The sequence below is a fragment of the Rhinolophus hipposideros genome (assembly GCF_964194185.1).
Source record: "Rhinolophus hipposideros genome assembly, chromosome: 5".
Lineage (NCBI taxonomy): Eukaryota > Metazoa > Chordata > Mammalia > Chiroptera > Rhinolophidae > Rhinolophus > Rhinolophus hipposideros.
In genome coordinates this window covers 62438741-62456408 of record NC_138051.1, presented here as the reverse complement: position 1 = coordinate 62456408, position 17668 = coordinate 62438741, and the positions used below count along the sequence as shown (strand labels likewise).

The 17668-nt window shown below is 31.2% G+C and overlaps 1 protein-coding gene across 3 annotated transcripts in view; it reads right to left on the bottom strand.

Annotated features, from left to right (window-relative positions):
- STYX (serine/threonine/tyrosine interacting protein) overlaps positions 1–17668 on the bottom strand; it is a 68055-nt gene that overhangs the window by 42080 nt on the left and 8307 nt on the right. For 2 of the 3 annotated variants that reach the window (XM_081047620.1, XM_081047621.1), the window contains 9 exons: positions 17114–17167; positions 14273–14370; positions 11139–11199; positions 10713–10749; positions 10248–10287; positions 10106–10156; positions 8374–8446; positions 5963–6056; positions 247–3914 (listed from right to left, as the gene is read on the bottom strand). In XM_081047620.1, coding sequence (XP_080903746.1) covers positions 3841–3914; positions 5963–6056; positions 8374–8446; positions 10106–10156; positions 10248–10287; positions 10713–10749; positions 11139–11199; positions 14273–14370; positions 17114–17167 — 582 coding nt within the window. In that variant the 3' untranslated portion in view covers positions 247–3840. Of the gene's footprint in view, positions 1–246; positions 3915–5962; positions 6057–8373; positions 8447–10105; positions 10157–10247; positions 10288–10712; positions 10750–11138; positions 11200–14272; positions 14371–17113; positions 17168–17668 lie in introns of those variants that run through there. The other variant, XR_013993294.1, reaches the window with a different exon arrangement.

The window sequence follows — 17668 nt, the reverse complement described above, 5'->3', positions numbered from 1 at the left end:
CTCTAAACTTGATCTACTAATGCTTAAAAACGTACTTGAGCTGAAATTTGGGCCGTGCATAGACAACTATTTTTTTCTGTGTGTGACCAGTGTTTTGGAAGATGTTCTTAAGTGCTTATCAATACCCAATGTTCACTTATCTGTCTTAATCTGTGGGAGTAAAACTAGGTTACTTCTACCTAGAAGCCAACGATCTAAGTAAGGTTCTGAGGCATAAGCAGTATAAATGAGCTTTTCAATCCTTTTGAGGTATAATGGCACAACAGTTTTAATCAACCACCAATCTTCACAAAATAATTTTAATACTTTGTGTCTGGGCTAGCAGCATCTTGCACTATGACATTCCTATACATACATAAGCATTTTATCCAAGTACAAATGTTAAAAGCAGAGTAACTTAAGCAATTGCCTATACAAAGGTAAGTAGACACTGTAGGTTATTTTTCTTGAATTATTTTTGCTGCATAGTAAATTGCAATTACATGTCAGTATAATGTTACTGATCTACAGAATACACTTTGAACTGTGAGGTATGGCAACTCCCTATAAGAGAGAGCTAACATGTAAACCTGAATATTTTGAGTGATTTTTGTTTTAGCTGCCATGGATGGGTAAGACAAAAAAAATCCAGCATTCAAAGACCCTAGAAACATATTTTTCTAACCAATAAAAAAAATAAAATCTTTTAGTAATTCTCAGCTATTTCCTAACATTTCCTTTTTGGGACATTGTTGAATGGACAAAGATAAAGTAAATACTGAAGAGAAGCTTAGTTTGTTATGGAATCATGGATTAAGCCAGTTATTTAAAAACAAAAAAAAACAAAACAAAAAAAACCCGCCAGGTAACTGCTCATTTACTTTACATCAAGTTGAGATCCTCGTGTGTGTGTGTGTGTGTGTGTGTGTGTGTGTGTGTGTAAGTGTGTATGCACATCTCAACTTTATAATTCAAGACTGCAGTTAAATACTTCTAATTCACTTGAATTACCATGGTAATAAGACAATTAGAAACCTTGTATTTTCTTAAAAAGGACATGCTTAACATTTTCTGACATTACTTCTAAAATCAGATGAAGCACAAAATCCCCCCAAAATATATATACTGTGCTCTAAATGTTAAGTGGTTGAGAGTTTGTAGCAAAAGTTATCGCTGTTTCACATTTCCACCATAGAGTAGATACAAATAAAAATAACTGCTGTTTAAACATCTAACAGATTAAAAAAAAATAACATGAATCAATTAACTGAAATTAGGAGCTAAGAATACTGTCATTCCAGTTTGAATATTTTCAGTATTTAAGTTTCATACTTTAAAAATGGACAGTAAAGCAGTTGTCCTATGTTTCGATGCAATTTCACTTTAAGTTCTGTGCCCAGATTACATATTTGATTTTTTAAATTGGGTGCTATGTCACTTATTATACATTATTCAAATATTCTAGAAAATAAATCATGATTGGTTAAATGTATTGTAATTAACTATCACAAAACATCAATGGGAAGAAAGGAAATACAGAAATGGAACCAAACAGAAGGAAGAACAGGAAGAGCTACCAGAAGAACTAGTGGGACACTGGGTGGAAGAATGGATCCAAGATAAAACAAATTTGCAATGTTCTCATGTGAAATAAAGAACATGTTTTGTCCATGTTACTATTGTACTTAAGAAGATGACAGTCCCTTTTCCTAGTGTTTTGTGAGAGACAGTCTTTACAGTGCTGGGCAGGCACTTTAGTGACAACATACAAATTATAGTGGTTAGAAAAAGTGGAGAATTACCAGCTATAAATTAATAAATAACAATCTGTATTTCTGGCCAGACTACTAGAGAGAATGTGTATATTTAAGAAACTAATTTTAAAAATCTTAATAACTGCCTCATTTTAAAACCTAAATATACTATTATGAAGATTATTTGAAGCACTTTTTGCTGAAAGAAGTATCATCGATTATTAGATTACAAGAGAGATCTTTGCTGACTTATCCAGTAGTGATCTATATACAGGAAAGCTGTGTTATCTGGCACTTTACCAACTGGAATTTCTGAATACTCAATGCAAATCTTGATTCTATTTGACAACCACAACAAATGACCTAATCACAACAGAGTACAAGACCACAACGGGATTAACAATATGCTGTTTTCATGGTGGTAAAACAGAGAAAGGCAAGGGAAATCAGAAGAAGAATACCACCTGGGTCAACAGGAATTAACTCTTAAAGTAATTTTAATTCATTTCTACTCTCCTGCTATGCTGGATAAAACGAGCTTTTACTGTATTATTACATTTGAGGAAGGAAAGCCAAGCAAGTAATTTGATGTAATAGGTTACACCTTGCATAGTACCTCTTGGTACCAAGGGAACATATGGAAATCATTCCCACCGGTAAAGCACCTCAAGAGAGGACTGAAAAAAGTGAGATAGAAAGGAATTTTGTTTGTGCGAACCTAAATTATCAACTATAAAAAGTTAAAAACACTCCTCACTTCCCTCACATCATACTTAAAATAGCAAAAATGTTTCTCTAGAACAATTTTTATGTATGTATGTATAAATAGGGAGAAATAAGGATCCATAAAATGACTTTGCTAATGCAAATTATGGGGGAAATTTGGATTAACTCAACGTAAAGAACTGATTAAAACACTGGAGTAAACTAGTCTCCAACAAATCACTTTCCCCAATAAATTCATCTTCAAAGAAAAGCTGCTGTCTGAGCCACAACCACCTCACAGAATCATTAAAACATAAAATTAAGGAGTAAATATTTCCAAATAATTTACTGAGGTTTCTTCAAGCCTCAGGCTTTCAGTTTAAACTAATTTATAGTTTTTAAAAAATTACAGAAAAGTGTTAAAAACTTTTCATTGTTCTATATACTAATTTAGAGGTCATAAGGATTTAGTTTTATTATTTTTAACGATGCAAGGCACTTCTTTTTAGGGCTTCATTTAGAAAAAAAAATAGTGCTACACTGGTTTATTGTATTCTATTTAAAACCACTTTGGACAAAGGAAAAAAACGGGCTAAGCAACTCTAAAAAGAACACACACTTTTGGCTTTTAAGAAATGCAAAAAGGAAAGTCACTTGAAAATCTAAAACTCCTTGTTTTTGAGCATCTGGTATTATAAAGCAAAACATCTTTTGTTCATTAAACTTTTTTTCTATAGACTAAACAAATTAGGAAGATACTGGGAAAGGAAGCAATACTTGGGTCATGTTAAACTAAGGATAGTTGGCTGTCATGATTTAAAGATTAGTAATAAGGGATGGAGAAGTTTTAAAAAAAGAACGGTAATTAAGCTACTTAATTATACTAAAAAAGAAATGTGGCAGATTCCTGCATTTTTTTTAATGTTTCTGTAAGGGGCTCCATCATAAAACTGAACTGTAAAATTGTTTTTTTAATGTAATCTATAGAACACAATGAATTCTTAGCAAACTTTAGGAAATTCTCTTGTTATAAATTACCCAGATTTTATAAACAAATCCCCCTAACTTGCATTTTGTTTAAAGTAATAACTTTATATCATACAAATAAATTTCAAGTATGAAAAGTGCATTATTGCAATAATACCTCTTTGCAAGTCCAAAGTTCTTGGTTTATAATAAAACTGTAAAGTGTTTAAAAAAAAAAAAGAGTAAAACCATGAGTGCCATCTATTATGGAAGTCCAACATCTTAAAGTGTTGCTCAACAAGTTGGAGAGAAACATGTCTGGAAGCAACATATAACTGAAAAGAAACTACTTGTGTTTTTACCATTTTACATTATTGTCTCTAGTATTTTCTCCTTCCCAAATAGAATTCACATCCTCTATAATGTTGCTGTTGAGTCAGCCATTCTGTGCAGTCGCCACTTGCATGCTTCCAAAATCATCATCTTCTTCATGTGTTCTCTTCAAACTGCCTAAAATTTATTGCATGAACATAACATATAATGGGAACTTAAATAAATGCACTTGTTAATGTTACAGCTAGTTAAAGTTTCATTTTTAATGAAGTGTTACCATGTATATGCACTATGAAAATTCCATGACTAGATGTTTAGCAAACTTTAGTAAATTGTTTTCTTATGAATTATCCAAATAACCCAGATTATCCCTCCATAAGAAATAATGGAGAAAAACTTTAGGGAGCAATTAAACTTGTAAAGCAGTGCTGTGTTATCTGGCTAACAATGGCATAGCCTGAAACTTATGCCCTAAAGGTTATGCTAAATCACAGTAAAAATGTTAATTTAGAGGGCAGATTCCTACATGAAACTAAAGTCACTATAAGATTAATCAAATAAGGATAGAAATATAATACCAAGACAATGGAATAAAAAATAAAATATGTGGTATGTTAGTCATAAGGCTAAATACAGCTGCTTAACTGAGTTTCAGATGAGGTGCTGCACTTGCATTACACTAAGGAAGCTAAGAGACAAATAGTTAATTCAAGGCAGAAAGTAAGAATGTATAAAGCTCTATAGGAGTTCTGAATGACGGGATCACCTTTTCTTGAGGAGATGACACCTGAACTAAGTTTATAAGAATAGCTGAATGCAATGTGTTCTAGGTGGAGAAAAGACACACAAGAAACCATCAGTAGTTCAGTTTTCTGGAGTCCATATATAAAGAGGAACAGTGAGAGATACAAATAAGATCAAAAGGGACTTTAACTTAAATACTACCTATGACACCACCTGTGTTTTCTTATGTAGGAATTAAGCCAATGAAGGTTTTTGTACAGGAAAAATAATCACAATTAGAACTATCTTTAATGAAAATAAGTCTGGCCATAATGTACAGAACAAACAAAATAAGAGTTTGGATAGGAGGCCAATACTGGCCTGAAGTAGATTGAGATTAAGGGTATTATGAAAGAGGGAATGAATTTTAAAGGTACCGAGGAAAAAGATCCTCATGAATTTGGGAATGACTAGATGGAGGTGGCAAAGGAAAGAAAAGAGCCAATGACACCTAGGAAGTTGTGCCTGAGGGGTGGATATATAGAGCACTATCATTACAGGTAGTTGCAATATAGTGAAGAGAGTGCTGGACTTGTGGATCAGATCACCAGTGCTCAATTTCAAGGTCCAACACTAAGGTATGTACTGTGTTTCCCCCAAAATAAGACCGGGTCTTATATTAATTTTTGCTCCAAAAGACACATTAGGGCTTACGGGGATGTCATCCTGAAAAATCACACTGGGCTTATTTTCCGGTTAGGTCTTATTTTCGGGGAAACACAGTATGTAACCTGCTCTTCCTATCTTATAAGGCTGCTTGTTCAAATAAGACCAAAATGAACTTTGGAAGACAAAAACCATAAATAAATTCCATGAGTGCTCTAGTAGAATAAAAAGAAAAATAAAAAACAAGGGTAACAAAGTCTTAGAGAAGGAAGGTAAAAGTTAAAAGATTTTGAGAGTGTGCTCAAATCATTAACTTTGAAAAATGGGGGAGAGGAGCTCTCTGAAATAGAGAAGGAAGGGAGAAGGATTGAAATATCGATAGCAAGAGAAAAACTGAGGCAGTGGAAATGTCCCTGCCTTCAAGTTAAGAATCACTCTACTTAACTTGAAACACTTTCATTCATTAACCACCATTTATTTTTAATAAGATCACCTAAGTGTATTTTAGGGCCCCATCTCCAGACTCCTCTTACTTCAATCTAAGTTGTAACACAGTTATACTACTTACAGACTTAAAATTAAACCAAGCAGAAATTTGATCTTCCAACCAGCATATTCTGATTAACTAGGTAGTATTATGCACACGGCAGATAATACATATTTATTCATTATAAAATTAAATTTAAATTATCTTAATTCAATAGTCTACTCATAGTTTTCTAAACAACTTACATTGTTTAGTGTAACTTGTAACAAGTGAAACATGCTGCTACTTCTACCTTTCATACCATCATATTTCTCCCGGCCAACTTTCTCAAAAATGAAAACATCCTTACCTGTGGTACCAGAATGAACAGATAAGGACCTTTCTATCTGGAGTGGTGACATCATCTGTATTGTCAATTTTGCTAGGTAGATGGCTTCATATTCCTAAACAAGATTTTAATTAACTTCAATATACATTTAAATTATTCGATACCCAAAACAGTGGTTAATGTGTACATTATTGGTATTCTTAGTTTATATCAAACAATCTGATGCCATATTGTAGGAAGAGAAATGAAGGCTTAAAATTCCTATTTCAATTTCACATTTACTGATGAAACTAGAAATCACGGCAGGCCAATAGCTTGCACTAGTGTATCACACACTGAACTGCTAGTCAGTGTTCTCTACCACTGGAGCATTATAAGGTTTGTACGATACTATCACCACTATTAATCATTGTTGTGATAGAATGAAATGAGAAAGTAGTAAAAAAAATTAGAAAAGTAACAAAATTATCATGATTAGAAGAAAAGCTAAGATAATCAACTAGAAAATTTTTTTAGAATCAGTAAAGAGTTTAATAAGGTTGCCAACTGAAAACTTAATAAAAACCAGTAGCTTTTCTATACAAATAACCAATTAGAAAACATACTGAAAGAAGAAAGAATTTCATTTATAATGGGAACAAAAAAATATCTAGGAAAAAATTTTGTAAGAAATGCATATATTCTGTGCAGAGAAAACTTTAAAACACTAACAGATATGTAAGTTGATTTGAATAAATGGAACGTATTCTTCGAATGGAAGACTAAATATTTTAAAGTGCCATTTCTTTCTGACCTGAGAATGTAGAGATACTATTAAAAATGATTATAGGACTCCTTCCAGTAAAGTTAACACCAAAAACTAAATGTTAAGAGCTTGCCAGGAAAATTCTAGAAACATTGAAGGGATCTTGAGCCATACCACAAGTTATTCATGTAATAGTTTAGTATTTAAAATTGTTTTATACAGGTACTGCAATAAGCAGATAAATGGAACAGAGTATCAACGTCCTGAAACAGACCCAAATATAGATCAGAATTTGGTATATAATAAAAATGGCATCTCACATAGGCTGGCTAAAGATAAGACTCCCTTAATATACAAAGAGCTCTTACAAACCAATGAGAAATAAGACCAACCACCTTATGGGCAAACCATAAAAAATTGCCACTTTTATCACCATGATGACAATGATCAAAAAATTTGTCAAAATACTTTTGCTTATTGATATTGATTAGGGTATGGGGAAACAGGTACACCCCGTTTCTTGGTGGTGTAAGTTTACATTATTCCATCCTTTTTAGAGTCAATTTGACAACATCAAATTTCAAATGCCCTGACCCAGCAATTCCACTTTGATCAATTATCTTATAGGTATATATACATCTGTACATTCGCACATACTATTCTGTCCAATATTGTTTATAATCATGAAAGGCTAGAAACAATCTAAAAGTCCATGTATAAGGAACTGGTCATACAAAATTGTGATATACACATATATGTGTACATACATGTATAAAAATATTTTGTAGGTAGAGCTATACATGCTGTTTTACAATGATCTTCAAAATATACTATTAAGGAGACTTATTTTTCATTGTATTCTCCTTAGGCATTGTTGGATTTAAAATTTTTTAACCATGAATATATTATCACTTTTTCAAATACAAAAATCAGTTTGAAAAGAGACTGTTTTTACAGAACAGTTAAAAGACAAAGAAACTTATAAATTTGTTAGCTTCGTATTCTGTGTCTATAAAGAAGGAATAAAAATATATTTTATGAAAACAAGGTATAGACAGAGATACAACTTTTCTCTTTTAAATGAAGTAAAAGTAAATTGAAATCAAAAATGAGATAAAATTTCAAGTATGGTAACTGAGACAACCCATACTGTAATGCACTTGATGTCTCAATGTGAGATTTATTCCTGCATTAACTAGATGGAATCAGCCAGAGCACATTCTCCAACCTATGATTTTCCTTCCTGGAAAAAAATTAAACTAGTCGAATCAGATAATTAACAGGTTTATCTTATTGTTGTTTTTAGTGTGGCTTCCAGGCACCAACAAAATCTGAAAACAGCATGGAAAAGATAAAGGATACAAAATAGATAAAGCTATTTTATGTAGGAGACTTAGAAATAAAACTCATATGCTCTCTGTGTGTGATGAAAGTGGAGAAAAAAAAAATTGAAGAAATTTCTTATCAATTATTTTAACTTAGATTTAACTATGTGTCTTTAATCCTTTTTTGGTACAGGCAGCTTTAGGGAAAATTCTTTTAACTAGATATGTAAACTTGAATAAAGAATCAAATTAGATGATGGCAATTTTTAAGTATTTACAAAGTAAATTCTATACCTAAATTACATGGACATAAGATTTTAATTATCCTATTTTCTGACTACTTTAAAGAAGAGAGAAGTTACCTGAAGTTGATGGACAAATCCAGCATTAGGATTAATACAAAATCTTCTTTCTTGAACATAAGCAAATGCATCTCTGAAAACAGAAAATTAAGGTGATGTTATTATTTCATAAATTAATTTCAATTTTTCCAGAATTTACTTAAAATAGGAAATCATAATCATACAGCTTGAACTCCAGAGGGGTAGTGAGCTGCAGTGGGAAAACTAACAGCATGGTCAGACTAATCACAATCCCTCTGCTTACCAGCTTTGTGTCCTAGGGGAAGCTGCTCAACTTTTCTAAGCTTTATTTTTCTCATTTATAAAATGGGATTACAATAATACCTATCTTGGAGGGCTATTGTGAAGATGGGAGATAAGTGTAAAGCACCTTGTATAGCATCTGTCACATAGTACATTCTCAAAATACTATCATTAGTTAAACAAGAAGTATATCTACTGCCTTGTATTGTTGTGAAACTTAGATAAAAGTGCCTCAAATAGTTCCTGGACCATACATAGACCCAATAAATGGGAGTTACTTTCACTATTATTACTGGCAAGATACCAAATAATAAAGACAATATATAAAACAAAGTCTCCCAAACCTTGTTAATCTTTTTCAATTAAATAAACAAAGCATTTGTATTCAAATAATATTCCTTTAAGAATTGATACTGTTAAGCAAACTTTTCCATTATAATTTCAACACAAAGGATACCAAAGAAAACGAACAAGCATTTGAATGTCTACTGTGTCAGGCCTATGGATACAATGCTGAACACAGGTCAAATGGAGAGGGTAATGGAGAACATGGTATATGGATGGAGAGGTTAGTGGGTGCATATCATGCAAAGTTTCACTGGCCATGTTAAGAATTATTAAGGATCAGAAACCTATGAGAGCTTTGTGGGTTAAGGTGATTATACGATCAGATCAAATTTATCTTTTGAAAATATCATTCTGACTGTAGTGTGGAAAACAACAGACTGGAGAAGGAAAAAAATACAGGAAACCAGTAAGAAGGCTATTATTGGAAGAATCTAAGGGAGACTCAAGTGGAGCTTGGATTAGGGAAATTAAAATGATGAAGAGAAAGATAAAGAAACCGTCTCAAAGTATATTTAGGACAAAACAGACAGGATTTAGGACAAAACAGACATGGATCAGTTTGGGAGATGAGTGAAAGAGAAGGAGGTGTCAATGATTACAAGATGTCTAACTTGTACAACAAGACCATAAAAGGCAAGAAGCTCTTGACGCCCCCCCCCCACCTTTTTTATCTATGCAGTATGCTTGGAAAAGATGATTTTGGCTAAGAAAGACTACACTGAATTGTGAATAGAAGCTAAAACAATTACTAGATAATTTTTTATCGAAATACTGTTAAGAGAAAACATAATAAATTAGGATTTTAAACAAGGAAAGCAACATCTGTATCTAGGAGTTTTTAAACTCCAACTAACCAATTCCCTTGTAAGTAAGTAGTGGGTTATTTTAACTCTAACACCTTGGCTTCTTAAAATAACAACAGTACTAGCTCCATAAAATCACAAAACATTAGTCTAAGTATATAAGGTAGACAAGCTACAAAAGTTAAGAGACTGAGCATGGAGCGTAAGGGCCTATCTAATCAAACATGACTAGATGACAAAATCAAGAGAATGTTAACTTCAAATTCCCAAACCATCTCCACCAAGCTTCATTTTACTAAAAATTTAAATTGTGGCTAGGTTTCAGAATACTGCCTTACCTGTACTTCATTCCAAATGTTTCCATAATGTATGCAATAACAAAGGCAGCACTGAAGAGGGGAAAAAAATTTAGAAAAAAAACAGAAAACACAACTCATTAATTAAATATTAGAGAAGAAAAGATTATCTCTAACTTCATACCTCCTGGAGATCCCTGCATTTCCATGGACAAGAACTTTTCCTGAAAAACAAGAAATAATTATTCTGACAGAAAGACACCTGATTCAACAGCTAAAATATACTGAAACTATGTACTATGCCATAGTAAAATAAATCTTTTCTTACACATTTTTATTTCATACATACCACCTGGATATTCATGAATATTCAAACCATTATAATTATTTATATTAACTATAGAGAATACAACAGACTTTTAGGTTAAAGAGATTTAAAGCTCACCCAGAATTTGAAAATAGTTCTATAGAGATATTTAAGAAAGCCTTTACAAATGGAACAAGAAGTCAGGAAAACACAAATTTGGGAAAAGCCCATTATATATAATTACAAGTTTCACATCCTGCATTTAACATGAATACTAACTAAAAACTAAACAAATAATCTCCTAAAAATAAACATTAGCTAAGTGAAGGAAATATTATTTACCTCCAGTTTGTAAGCTCCCATCAATAAATTCTTTAGTCTGAAGGCAAAGACAATGTGTTATAATTAAATGTGGATTAACATAAGCATAAAATACATACATATGGTGAAACAAAATATATTGGAAATAATTTCCTGCTAATTTATATGAATAAAAATAACATTAATTCAAAAATTTCCAAAATGCTACAAATACGACTATTGCAAGTTTAAAAAATTATACAGGAGCTAAAAATTAATTTGAATTTAATAAACTAAAAAGTGTGATTTCTCAAATTTTTGGAGATCATAAAAAGGCTTTAAAAATAATACAAATAATAAAAAATATACAATCCCACAATTTTCAGTCAAAACAAAGCAAAAGTTTTAGAACCACAAATAAAAGATCAAACCATAAATTTTAAATGATATTAAAATATTGATACCTACCATGGGAAAAAAACGTATTATATTTTCAACTGGATTATCTGCAATATCCAAGACTAAATATCTGAAAATAGAATATTTTGTAATAAGCACACTTTCAGATAACTGTGTATAAAAAAACTTTGAAATTTCTTGGCAACAATGGAAAGAATGCAAAAAAAATTTAAAAGTATTATATTCCCAAGAACTGGCCCATAGATTTTATATTGCTTACTTGAAGGCACAGCATTTAAAGCCTTAAATACCGTTACTATTTCTCTGATAGTTTAGTATAAAAATTTTATCTGGTTAAAATAGAAAAATCACAAGTAGGAAGAAACCTTTGTCCAGCTCCAAGTGGATACAGAAATTAAGTGACAAAAAAATGCATATATTCCTTACTATTATTCTTCTATTTCTACCAACTTCCTTCCCTACGACTAAAAGATTCTTCCCTGCGTGGCCCTGCGATGATATCTCCCTAGAATTCTACAGAGGACAATTCAGAAGACCAAAGTCTGAAAGAGAAGGAGCCAATCAAAATACAAGGCAGTTTGATGGAATCATGAGTCAAACATTCACTATTTGAACTAACCTTCAGTAGTGCAAAAAACAGCCAAGAGACCACATATCCTGGAATTTTACACTTTGGAAGACATTTAAAATAAGGCATTATTAATATCATAGGCTTTTAAATTTTGCGTGAAACTTCCATTTCTAATCTATCCAAGATCAACTGTTTATTAACACAACTATAGGTAATTAAGTTATGAAATTATTTTCAGTCAATATTGATTTAAAAATTACATTTTCTTTAATGATCATTTAGGTGGTTAACAACATCAATAAATTCAGGGCTTATCAGAAAGAAGCTGCAGCTTAGGATTCAAGGATAATCCAATGTAAAAACTATAAGGATTTTGATGACTGTATCTTAAAGTAATTGGGTAGACCTGTTCTATAAATTCCTTCAGGGGGATAAAAAGTTAATTCAGAGTCATACTAAAATATTTTACTGCATGCCATTTTCAATGTCAAAAACTCTAGTAGAACTGTCAATCTACAATCCAATATTCAAGGTCTAAGGAAAAAGGGCTCTTCCATTAGAATAAAGAACCTGTACTGAGCACAAAAAGCAAAATTTCTAAACAAATTAGAAATGTATAGTATGGCATTTTAAAATATAACATTTTCATTTCAATACAAATTAAGTCTGTATGTGTGTAAACATAATACACATAGCAGGGGTGCCAAAAAATGTATACAAGTGGACACTTTGGTCAATGTTGCTCAAGCAGTGGTTCACTGTAATCAGAAGTGTCTGGACGCTGATGGTAACCACTTTGAGCATCTCTTGTAATTGCATAAGTCAAACGTGACTTGTATTCATCTTTTGTTATCGGTATATATTGAGTATTACAATTTTAATAGTTTTTTCCTTTCTTAAAATGTGTGTACTTTTTTTGGCACCCTCTATATACAATAGAGAAATATTTAGAAGGAAATATACCAAAATGTTAACTATAGTGTGTCTTCTGGATTGTGGAACTACGAGTGAATTTTTAAATATTTTTCTTGGTATCATTCTGGTTTTTCCAAAGTATCTATAAAGGACAAATATTTCTTTTACAATTAGAAAAAAATTCAATCTATTTTATTTTATAATATAGACATTCCTTTTTTAGAACTAGTTTTTATTTAATTGAGAAATGTGTACACAGTCAAAAGTTTTAAAGTTTTTACAGTATAAAAATACTTGCAATGAAAAATAGGTCCCTGTACCATCCCAGATTCTGCATTTCCCTTCTTAAAAGCAATCACTGTCAAGTTTCTAGTCTGTTAGTCCAGAAATTTTCTATGCACACACAATATATATGCCTAATGTATTTATGTATTTTTAAACACATTGAGAGTATACACATGCTTCTGCACCTTGATTTTTCTTTTAATAAATCTTAGAGATTATTCCTTATCAATACACATAGAAATACTTCATTTTTTCATGGTTACAGTATTCTATTATGTTCACACAATATATTTTATAGTGTCTTGTACTAATGGACATTCATCTTGTTTTCATTTTTACAAACAATAAAGCAGAGTATAAAAATATTTTAAACACATATATGCTTTTATAAAGACACAGAACATCTCTAGAACGATATTCAAGGAAGATTTTAATATTAGCTACCTCCCAGGAGAGAAGCTAGGTGTCTTGGTTTAGAGGAAAGAGACTTACTTTCATTATGTACCTTTTTGTACCATGTACACTTTATTTTAAAAATAAAGTTAAAATAAAAAATATTAAAAACCACTACATGTTTAACAGCATTCATTGATAAATGAGACAGGCAAATTAAAACTACATGAATACCATTTTTATTCCAAGAGATTTGGAAAAATTTTAAATGTTTTATAATTCTGTGTTGGAAATAAACCAAAAAAGTCATTCTTATAACACTTCATTAGTGGGAATACAAACTGATACAACTCACTGAAGGGCAATTTGCAACATCTATTAAAATATTAAATACTCATATTCTTGATCCAGCAATTCCACTTTACAAATTTATCCTATTAATATATTCACATATGAATTAAATAACATATACAGGGATACTTCACTGTATGCTATATTAGCAAATTTGGAAAAAAGCTTAATGTCCAACAACAGGAAACGGGGTTGAATAAATTTTAGTGTAGTCATACAATAGATTACTATGCAACTTAAAAATTATAATGCAGTTCTCTAAATAATGATGTGAAGCAATCTCCAAAACATATACAATAAAAAAAGCCAGTATAAAAAAACCAAAGTTTATTTGTAGGAATATGCCTATATATGTAATATAACTCTGGAAGGATACGCAAAAAGAAGTTAACAATGGATGCCTTTCAGAAGGGCATTGAGAATCTAGGAGATAGGAATAGGGAAACCTACTTTTCAGTATACATTCTTTTGAACCTTTAGAATTCTGCATTATGTGCATGAATCATTTAAAATATTTTAAAGGACATTTATTTTTAAAATAATGTACTGCACGACCTATCCCTATAAAATGGTTATGTACAAAAGAAAGTCTGATATAATAAAATCAATTTGAAATAAAAACACTACATGTTTACACTTTTTAATAAATCATAGCAATAATTCTTACCTAAATGATTGTTGAAAGTTTGGTTTAATAAAGTTTGCTTCAATATTTTGTCTTATGCATATTATATGGGTTATTCCATGTTTCTGTAGTATAGGAAGCTATAAAAAAGGAGAGGCAGGGGAAAGAAATAGTTTAAAATACAAAACATCATGTTACTGTACTATACATAGATGTTTGAAAATATATGATTCAACATTAGAATTAATACAGCCACATCTGAGCTTTAAGTACAGGGGATTAAAGCTAATTTTAAAATAATGCACCTGAAGTGATGAGCAATACATTTCAATGATTCAAGAGTAATACATTAAATGTCCTCAGAAGGCTAAAAGGATTATTTTACATCTATAATTTTAGAGCTTGATAGGACCTTAAAGATAATTTATTTGGGAAACAATACTATACAGGATTAAAGACATGGGCTTTGGAGTCATCAGAGCCCAAGCTTTATATCCCAGCTCTGCTAATCACCTGAGTTCTGTGGCTTAGTTTTCTCATGTGAAAATGGGGAAAACACTAGTACCTATTCACTGAGTAGTTGTAAAAATTATATAACATATAAGGTATCTGGCATAGTGCCTAGAGCACCTCAAGTGTTTAGTAGATAGTAGTTACGTATATTGACTATAATCTTTTTTTCTTTAGAGGGGATTATTAAAATATAGACAATTGTTCAACATCACTGATCTAGTTAATATCAGTACCAGAGCCCAAATCTCTAGATTACTTCTAGCCTCTCCCAGTACACTTTTTCAACTATGGGCCAGAATTTATACAATTCACAGAATCTAATTAAATCTTTCATGGTTTTAAATTCCACTGAAGTGAAAAAGGGTGACTACAAATGGTATTATATTCTGTGGTGTGTTTTTTTGTTTGAATTATAGAGTAATTTAACATGACAATTCTAGAAAACATCAAATTTTTATTTGCAAGTGATTATAGGTCTCAATTAATTTACAGATGGTATGTTATTTTAATAGCTAGAACGTAAATTCCATGAGAACAAGGGCTTTGTTCACTGATTCATATTAAGTATGTATAACAGTGCCTGGAACACAGATTTTCAGTAATTATCTGTTCAATAAATTATGAACAAACAATGCTGGCAAGAGGAATCAGAAGAATCTTGAGTTTTCTACATATTTAATTCCCACTCTCTGCATTCAATAGTCCAGAACAGTAATACTAGTCAAAGTATCATTTACATTTGTTATGAACCGAATGTTTGTGTCCTAAAATTCATATGCTGAAGCCCTAACCTCCAAGGTGGTGGTATTAGGAGGTGGGTCTTTGGTAAGTAATTTGATAGATACCTCTCAAGGTAATTGGCTTAGATAAGGTCATGAGAGTGGAGCCCCATGATGCAATTAACGCACTTATAAGAAGAGAAAACAGATATCAGAGCTTCCTCTCTCTGCCATGTGGAGATACAGCAAGAAGACAGCCTTTGGCAAGCCAGGATAAGAAAATATGGTTTTCAAAAGTTTTAAATATTAATTTTTGCAGCAAATTTTCCTCTGTCTGGCACAGAGTTAAATTATCTGTATTACCTGGGTATATCCTGAGTTAGGGGAAGAAAGGTAAGCATTTGGTGGGATTAATAATTAATGTTCCATATGCACATTTATCCAACTTCCAAAATGAAGTCAACATTCATTCCTTTGTTTATACTTGATCTAGGACATATGAAGAAGTTTTCATATATTAATGTGAGAAACTACAAGATGAAATATATAATTGTGGATAAAAACAAGCTTTGAAGGCACATTACGCTATTACTAAATAAAAACAAACCTTATGAAAATAGAACCCAAATGCAATAGCAAAGTCTTTTTTACTGTTCAATACATTTTATATTATATAAAGCAAATTATTGTCTTATCATACTTACGAACAATAGAAGTTTTACAAAAGAAATACTTCACTGGTTACAAAGAGTCTTAATTTGTCCCTTTTATTAAAATTGTACTTGAATGTAATAAAAGATAGGCTTAAATAATATTAGAAAAGGAGTTTATTCCCTAACATTTCTTTATCTCCATTATTAATTTTGGTTTTGTTCTTGTTACATATTTTTGGAATGATGGTATAAAAAGAAATATGAGTGACTCAGGGCGGGAAATAATCAAATTTTGCTAGACAAGCTTTTCCTCAGTCTAACAAGACCATGGTGACATTGAAAGGGAAGAGGTTTTGAAGAGATGGATCTGTAAACAAGTACTTATAATTTAATATGACAGATGGTATAATAAGTATATTTACAAAGTACAGTGGGAATACAAAAAGCAAATAATCTAAAACCATTTTCAAGACCAGTATTTTGTGAATACTACATTATTTGGGCAATAACTTTGTCTTTTACAAAGTAAGTCACACTTTAGTCTATAGTTATCTACCCTATGTTTTCCTTAGTACCATTAAAAAAAACAAAACCCCACCTTTTCAACCTAGTTGTAGGCCATTAAAATGTTGAATAGCCGTATTCTGGGCTTTAATTGTATTTCATATTGTTCAGATGTAGTAATTAGTAATTACTGATGTCTAATATTTTAGAGGGTAAATTATTAAATAAAGTCCATTATCTGGTAAATCTTCCAAACACAAGGATTTCATGAGAAAAATAAAATATAAAAACTCATTTGTGATTTGTAGTGAAACACTTGAGAATCACTGGTCCAGTAAAATTTGGAAAGAGGTAAGTACTCCAGAGTGACACTTACTGTTAACACACAATATTTGTGGACCCTTCCTCAAATACAACTCTTACTACTAAAAAATATTTATTCCAAAAAAGTTGGTTAATCAAGTGTCTTGATGAGCTTAACCTAAGGTTCATACCTTGCTTTTCATAGCAGAAGAATATGGGCCTAAAAACAATCCAGGTAAAATTTCCTAGAGAAAGAAAAGAAAAAAAAAGATATTTACCATCAGCAACTTAAATCTATATAAAATATGTACCATAAAAGTAGATTTGTAGGGTGTTTTCATAGTTGTTATAATAAGTTGCTACACAGCTTGTTACTCAGGGAGCATTTACAAGCCACACTGAGTAAATGACTGGGAAGAGAAATGCAGATGTGTTTTATATATCAAATGAGACAAAGTTTAAATACAGTTGTAAAAAGTCAGATATTCCCGATACTTGAACTTCCATAGTGCTTTTTCCCTCAGTTTTACTGACAATAGTGCTTTTATAAGCAGTTTGGGTAGAATTAGTACATTGTATTGTTGTCTTTTAGATTAATAAAATGTCTCTAATTTTACTTCTATTCTCTGCTATAATCTAAAAATAGACATAAAGAAACTTGCTTTCAAAGGGAATCGAAATATTGTACCCAATTTTTCAGATGTAGAAAAACAAAGTGACTCATTAGGCACATACATATATTACTA